This window comes from Hemibagrus wyckioides, linkage group LG06 (assembly GCF_019097595.1).
Source record: "Hemibagrus wyckioides isolate EC202008001 linkage group LG06, SWU_Hwy_1.0, whole genome shotgun sequence".
Lineage (NCBI taxonomy): Eukaryota > Metazoa > Chordata > Actinopteri > Siluriformes > Bagridae > Hemibagrus > Hemibagrus wyckioides.
Genome location: NC_080715.1, coordinates 31879865 through 31888307, shown reverse-complemented (window position 1 = coordinate 31888307; position 8443 = coordinate 31879865). Strand labels below are relative to the sequence as shown.

Here is an 8443-nt window from a genome sequence, read left to right as displayed (position 1 = left end):
AATTATTTAGTCCTACCTTAGCCGAGATAACAAACAGTTGTTGCATCCTCCCTTTGAGAAAAGCATTTAAGACACTTCTATCAGAAATACACATTGAAAACACATCATTTAGTTCTTTGTTGGTAACAACAAGGGTGATCATAGCATCAGCTGTACACTTAATATGGTCTTGACGTTTCCTACATATATTGCAGATTAGAAAGTTAGAAATAAAAAAAACAATTACTGCACATTTAAATGAGTTATACAACATAAACAACCCCATATAGGCATATTAAATCATGTTAAATCTAAAACATTGCTGTATTGAGGAGGAAAATCACTCATTACAGTCGGCTATGTTGTTGCTCACCAAAAAGATCATGAATCATTTTTCTCACTTTGTAGCATGAATGCATGAAGGGAAGAAATGCCATAATTCCTGAGCTCTGACTTCCGATTTCAGTGGAAAGTCACCTGCAGCATTCTTTGAGTACTCTGGCATTTGCTCATTCCTTTTAAATGATCAAAATATATTTGTAGAATATAACTATGTAGTTGCATTTTTAGCAATCAATATTTAGTATTGCATTGCACAGCTACTACATGAATGAAAAGTTTCCCTTGAACAAGTGTATTATTATTATTATTATTATTATTATTATTATTATTAATAATAATAATAATAATAATAATAATAATAATAATAATAATAATAATAATAATAATAATAGTGTTGTTTTGTTGTTGTTTCTATTATTGTTACATGCATATTTAAAGAAATTGCTGAGCTAGACAAATCAATAAATAAAAAAGACAAAAATGATACTGGTAACTACATTTAAACAAGAGAGATATGCTAATAAATAAATAATAATATTCTGTGGATTCATGAAAATGTGTAACATGTATAGCTTTAAAAAATGTCTTACTGGACGTATCCTCATACTCTGTAACCAGGAAGTCTAAAATAAACTGCTGAACTAGCAGAAAAGATTTGAATGGTTAAAATACACAAGATCATACAGCTGCCTCTGTTGGGCCCTTAATGGCCTGAAGACTTTTCTCTTTTCCATTACTTTCCTATCAGAAGTGTTATTTAAACAGAATTAATAAGTCAGAAAGCAACACAAGTATATCTCAATGCCAGCAGTGTAGATGGAGATGCTTCTGCAGCCAAGAAGTCTAGTCCTTCCTGTTACTAACATTTTACACCTGAAATACCCTTAAAATATTCTTCAAACATGAAGGAGATTAGTCTGACATAAACACTGGGCGGTGGTAGCTCAAGTGGCTCTGTTGTTGATCGGAAGATCTGAAATCAAACCCCAGCACCACCAAACTGCCGCTGTTGGGCCCTTGAGCAAGGCCCTCAACCCCCCCTACTCCAGGGGCACTGCATCATGGCTGACCCTATGCTCTGACCCCAAACATCCAAGGATGGAATATGTGAATAAAGAATATTACTGTGCAGCAATGTGTATATGTGAAGGCTTAAAGTCAATAAATAATAATAGACTTAACGATAGGTTTTTAGCAGTGAATAGTAATGGAGCCACTTTAAATTTATAGAAAACAATATATAAATCAAGGTATGTTACAAAAAAGTATAATGAATATTTTGGAGATTCTAATACATTACATTACATTACATTGCAGGATAGAGCAGAAGGTAAAATCAGAAACCAAGTGCATTTACTAAGGAGGCTGAGACTGAAAGGATGTCTGTGGCCATTTTATAAAATCATTATCACCAATCCCATTTAGCTCTTTCTATAGACACATCATTATTCTTTGAAAAGATTTCAAAGGGCATTTTCTTGTAAAATAAAAACCTTACAATGTAAGCATTTACAATTCTTTACACACTTTGTGAACTTGAAATCAATTTTCAATTTTTCACATGACTGGTTTGTTAAGCTTTCATTCTTTTCATTTTTTATGAGTCTATACTCCTCCATAAATATCTGCTCTACTGCTTTTGATGCAACCTAGCAGACAGTATAGGTATTTCATCCTAGATGTATGTATTGTTTGTACCCAACATATGCAGAGGTGAATAGGGAACATATTTCAGTTTATTGGCCTCACAATATCCAGATGTTCAGAAAGTTGAGAGTGGAAAAAAAAACAAATGCCACTGTGATCACAGACAACTAACACTTTCCTGAGGGATTCTTTTAGAAAGTTGTGACTTTTTACTTGGAAGTGGTGATGAGAAACCTCCCAGAGCCTCAGCTAGCGCTGACTGATATACTAATGGAGGGATGGTGTTGACTAAAATAAGCCTCAGTGGTTTTCTCTCCTCTCTATACTGACATCTTACGTATCTAGCAAAGGCAGAACGATATGTTTTATTGAAGAGAGTGTAGACCAGTGGATTCACGGCTGATGACAGGTACCCAACCCACACAAAAACATTATGGAGCCCACTGATGATATCACTGTGGCAAATGGTGGAGTCACACACAGCCACCAAGACATTTGTAACAAAAAACGGGCACCACATGACAACAAAAAGAATAAAGACTATGCCCAGTACTTTAGATGCCTTCTGTTCATTGCTGAGGGTCAATGAGCGCCGCAGAAACAGCTTCTTCTCATTAGGCAGAAAGCCCAGTGCCAAACTACCATTCCACCTGGGTCGTGGCACCAAGTTGTCCAAACAAAGTGTTGCCTCGCTATGGAGAGCATTTATGGTCAGAAAGTATGTTACCACCATGATGGTCAATGGCATAAAGAAGGCCATGAATGAGCCAATAAGCACAAATGAGCTGTCAGTCAGAAAACAGCTTTCTTCTTTGAACACTTTGGTGTGGTCATGGAGGCCTAGGACTGGGATGGGCATGGAGATACCTGTGGAGAGAAGCAAGAGAGGAAGCTGAAATTAGACACTGATTATTTAAGGATAATTACAATCAGTACTATTCACTAAGCAATATACTGGCATTATGGAGCCCACTGATGATATCATTGTGGCAGATGGTGGAGACACACAGAGCCACCAAGACATGGGCATGGCCTGGACTCTTATTAATTTCAGTACTTGCAATCTGGTTATTCATAAATAACTTTTTTTAACTTTTAAAAAAGTTTTAATAACTTTTTTGTATCTTGTTTGTGTATTTACCTTCACCATGGACAATTTTCCACAGCCTGCCAGAGAGCACCCACATTCTCATTTTTTAAATTCTTTTATTGTTGTCTGCCTCACTAGTTTTTGGTTCTTTTCATGTCTTTTGTTTGGTTGTTAATTTGGTGGTCAATCATTAAAGACTGCAGTTGCATCCGTTTCCCTGGGTTTGTGATATTTATGCTATGTGCTATGTAATACAATCTCCTTCTTCATGCACTTCTTCTTCACATTTCAATCACTGATTTTTTTTCAGGTTTAAATGAAAGGGGTTGTTTTCTACAAAAAAAAACAAACAAACAAAAAAACAATCTTGCATCTGGCAATCTTGGAGGTCACAGGTATATTGGTGCACAGGCTTCACAGGTGCATTGTCATACATGACCCAGAAAATTAGCTTAGCAGCTACGTAATCTGTCTCTAGATATGAAACGTTCCCAATTACACTGGAAATCATTGTCATAGGTTACTGACTCTAATAACTGAACACAGTCCTGGTCTGCCCAACAGGCACAGTTTAAAAAAAAGATTTTACATTATGGATCAAAAGATAGAAAATACCAGAGACAGAATTAATTTAGAAATCAATCAGTTTATGTAGCTAGAGTTAATAAAACAGCAGAAAGCAATGAAAATAGGACTTAGTAAGAGAAAGGTCATGTAATGGAAATGAAGCATGTATAACTCACTGGCAGAGATGGTCCAGACTGCAGTGATCTTGGCACGGGCACGCCATGCAGACTTGGCACGGCTGTGGGCTATTGGATTGCGGATAGCAATGTAGCGGTCTACTGAAATTGCACACAGATGCATGATGGATGCTGTGGACAACAGCACGTCAAGGTAGATCCACAGTGGGCACAGGATGGCTGGCAATGGCCATGAGTATCCTATAATGCACACACATGTTCATTTAAAATGTTATTATTGGTAACAGTTAGTTCTCAGTGGTTCCAAATTGTCAGGTGGCAGATGTCTGATAATGATGTCAGACACCGGAGCAGTGGGGCTAATTTGTAGTTAATTATGGTTGCAAAATCATGCAGCAATGTTTGAAAGCACCTTTTACCTGTGCAATGCTCTCAGACTTAAAAGGACAACACAGTGAATAGTAGAAATGATCACAGGGATCAAATGTGTGAGCTCACCACCTGGAAGATGAAGCATGTGGTTCAGGTGCAATGCCAGTCGTGTTACAGTCATCTATACAATCTGTAATATGGACTAAGGCCTTAGCATGGAAACTTTGGAACATGGATCTGAATCTGAATGGTGAAATGTTATTAGACTTCTGTGAAGTAACTTCTTGTCAATTACAAATTTAAACATACAGTCCTCATTTGAACAAAGCCAGATTTTTGGACTAGCCACGAAAGATATTTGGGTTTGAGATCAAAGAGTTGATATGAGATTGAAGTTTAGGATTTCATCTTTTATTTCCTGGTATTTACCTGGTTATATATATATTTTCTTAAATTATTAACAACAGGAGGTGTTAAATAGTTCTTCTTTTGCTATGCTTTCCCAGGCTTTTACTATAGAATCTTTCAGTATTAGTTTGTTTTCTTCCTTGTCAGGAAGTAAAATGCTGCTCATTTGTGTTCATGTTTGATGATGGTCAGTCTAAATGCCCACAAACCCACCTAACACCCAGAGTCCTTTATTCTGTTGATAATGTGTTTTGGAGAAATTGTCTTGATGTATGATAAAGTTTCTCCCAATAAATTTGGATCCATTTCTCTGAAATTGGGGAGTGACCTTGCTTCTGGCAGAGATGTATCTTAAGATCTTATTCACAAGTGATTGGGGGGGAGGTGCAAGATTGACAATGGATTGGAACAGTGGCAGCACTGGTGCAATCAGTGTACCAGTTTGTAGTGGTGAAGGAGTTCAGTCTTTGGACAAAGCTCTCTGTTCAGTTATCATAACTGTCCTCACCTATGGATAGTGATAAAAAGAATAAGCTTGGTGACTTGGTGGACTAAGCTTCCTCTGCTCATTTGCAGAGCTTACTCTCAACAACAGGGGTCAGGAGCTCAACATTTTGAGAGTCACAGCTCCTGCAAATTGAGATGTCCCAGTTGAGTTGGTTTGGGCACATTACAAGGATTTCACAGAATCCTGGGAGTGCTTTATCAGGTTCCTGGGAGTGCTATACCTCCCACTGGACAGAGACCCCGGAGCATCTTTAGAGATTAAATGTCACTGAAAAACAGTGATTAATGAAAAAGGGGTGGAGTATATATTCACTTTATATTCACTGAACAGTGCAGTGATGGTGGGTGGTAATTCTTGCTTGTAATCTTATCACTTGAACAATTACAGGCTAAATGATGAGATGAGAGAATACACAATAATCTCTCTCTTTCTCTTTCTATCTCTCTATCAAAATATATGTGTACTCCTGCTTCTTGATTTAATGCCAGAGCCTCACAAAAAGTTGTGCACATTGTAAGTTGAGTAACCATAGCCTCCCAGTCAGTTTGAACAAGTCTGACCCCTCTTCGTCTAAAATGTGAGCGGAAAAAAAAAGTTTCAGACACGCACTACGAATTGAGGCACTACAAATAATGTTAAATAATGTTAAACATTAGGCCACATCAGTTGACCCTTCAGCAAATTCTACGAAAGTACCAACAGATCAGAACAATGGAAGGGATTTTCGAAAAAGACCAAAGGAAAAAAAGAACAAAATAGTGCAGAGATGAAAATCACATTACAAGGCTGCAAGTAATCAATGATCCAGAGAGGAGGACATTAGCTTGCAGAATAAATAAAGGTGGAAATAGGTAGAAAGTAATTAAAAGAGATAACTGAGCATTTTTTAAAATTATTATTTTAAGTAAAAATCTCTAGTGTGATTCACTGCATGCATATGTGACTTTTTGTGAAGTATGTGTTGGAGTGATTGTCTATGTTTCTATAGAACACATGTTTGTATACATACAGTATATGTGTGTGTGTGTGTGTGTGTGTGCATAAAATCATGCAGATACAGGTCAAGCGCTTCAGATCACAGACATTTCTGCGGCATGGTTATTGGTACCATTTTATTTCAGACACTGCTGATCTACTGCAAATGTCACACATGCCTTGTTGATCAGAGAGATCAGAGGAAAATAGCCAAATTCATTCAAGCTGCCAGGAAGGATACAGTAACTCAAATGGTCACTTTACAACCATGGTGAGCAGTACAGCATCTCAAAACATCTAACCTTGAAGTGGATGAGCTACAACAACTAAAGACCACATTGGGTTCCACTCCTGTCAGCCAGTAACATGAATATCAGCCTATCATGGCAACAGGCTCATCTAAACTGGACAGTTCAAGATTGGTGAGTCTGTTCCCACGTGAGCCTCAGTCAGTGTGGGAATCCGATAGTGATGTTCTGGTAGTGTCTCTGTGAATAAGTGGTTCATTTTATTAAATGGTGGGAGTTATCTAATATAGCTGTCATGTTGAACATTATGCTCTACACCACTGATATTTAAAGCAGTGCCCAGTCTTGACTCATAGAATCTCTGGTTTCTTGGATGAGTTTTCCAGCAGTTTGTAGGTATAGAGAGGGAGCCTAAATATTTATGTTTGTGGATTAGGGTTTAGACAGCAACCTCATTCTACATTAACATAAATAAGTAGTACATTACATGTACACTAGTGACTATTCTCTTCCCTCTCTTGTGCACCCCACTGGATAACTTTCACAACAATACAGTAGGAATGTTTAGTATTTATCATATGATTATTCTAATTCTTGAATCATGGAAATATTACAAGGCCAGCAGTAAGTATTTCCTCATCTAGAAATATGAATGCAATTCTGAAAATACAATGCTAGCAAATAAGAACAATACAATCATCAAATCAAATAAAATACAACCAACTCACCATACAAGATGGTTACCATGGAGATGGGCATGACGAGGAAGCCCAAGAGCATGTCAGCTACAGCCAGTGACATGAGGAAGTAGTTGGTGGCATTCTGCAGTTTTCGCTCCATCGTGACAGCCATGATGACTAGGATGTTCCCTGTGATGGTGATGACCACGATTAACATGATCAACAGTGCTGCCCAGTTCTTCTTCCTCTGCCCAGGCTCCAGTCCCTGGCCCACACAAAACCATGCCTCCAGATTCGAGAGATTGCTGAGTGCTAAGGATTCCATGCTTCGGTTGCAGCTTAGCGAGATGTTACGGACCTTGTGACCGAGCATCTTCTCCAGGATAGGGTCAAACGTTTGCACCTTTAGTGCACTCACAAAAGTGTTAACTGCTGGAGAAGAACTGCACAGTCTCTGTGTGCTCCAGTATGCTTGTCCTGCTCCAAATGACCTCACGCAATGTCTTCCATTTATGGGTATTCCTGAGAAAGCTGTGAATGGGTAAAACCCCTTTGCAGGTGTTGGAATCCTGCTCCCACTTTATTTTTTTTCACTACAGTTGTCACTACAGTTTTTGTCTTAACATTAGCACAACATTAATATTTCCAGTTGTTCATGTGAATTTGATGGACTTGATCCAGGCATGTTCAGGGCCAGAAAGAGGGAGACAGACACAAACAGCAGGGAGATATTACTGAGCTGCATCTCCTTAGATGTTTGTTGGATCTCTGTTTATAAATAAATAAATAAATAAATAAATAAATAAATAAATAAATAAATAAATAAATAAATAAATAAATAAATAAATAATCACAGATCAATAGAGATCTCCTAAATGACATGGATAAAGTGTACACACATAGACACACACAATTGTATTTTTTATATATATCACAACTTGTAATGCAGTTCTTGAATAGCTCAGTACCCAAAAGTAACATTTCAGGTTTTGAGTAAAAAAAAAAATCATTTTATTGTGAGGACAAGCCACTCAAAGATTCATGCACACACACACAAACACACCTTTGTTAAGTTAAGGAAAGAAAATGTATTAACAGGAAGGCAATGCAATACACGTGGACAGACAGTGAAACAGCAGACTTACTAACTTACAATGAAGGCTGCTTGTCTTTCGAGGTTGTTGACTTAGGACCGCAGTGCTTTTGTCTTCATTCAGTAACAAATCCCTTCAATCATATACACTCCAAAGACTTAGTGATCAAACCTGCACTGATCTCGTTTATCACTGATTTTCACTGCCGGTACTCTCTCTCTCTTTCTGTCTCTGTCTCTCACTCTCTCTCTCGATCCTTTGCTATTTGTCAGGCTTCTCCTCCTCCTTCTGTGTTTTAACCATCTCATTGCCTTATATATCTCTATCTCTCAATAGATTACTTTCCATGTGAGAGATGAAATATGTAAGAAAGAGAGGCGGAGAATTTGAATGTAT

At 37.7% G+C, this 8443-nt stretch overlaps 1 protein-coding gene across 1 annotated transcript; it reads right to left on the bottom strand.

The window, feature by feature from the left end:
* Positions 1 to 813: 813 nt before the first annotated feature.
* Positions 814 to 8233, bottom strand: htr2aa (5-hydroxytryptamine (serotonin) receptor 2A, genome duplicate a). The gene is made up of 4 exons (XM_058392911.1): positions 8107 to 8233; positions 7002 to 7721; positions 3802 to 4002; positions 814 to 2835 (listed from the first exon to the last, which is right to left on the bottom strand). The coding sequence occupies exons 2-4, from the start codon at positions 7324 to 7326 to the stop codon at positions 2126 to 2128; spliced, it is 1236 nt and encodes a 411-aa protein (XP_058248894.1). The 5' UTR covers positions 7327 to 7721; positions 8107 to 8233; the 3' UTR covers positions 814 to 2125.
* Positions 8234 to 8443: the final 210 nt, after the last annotated feature.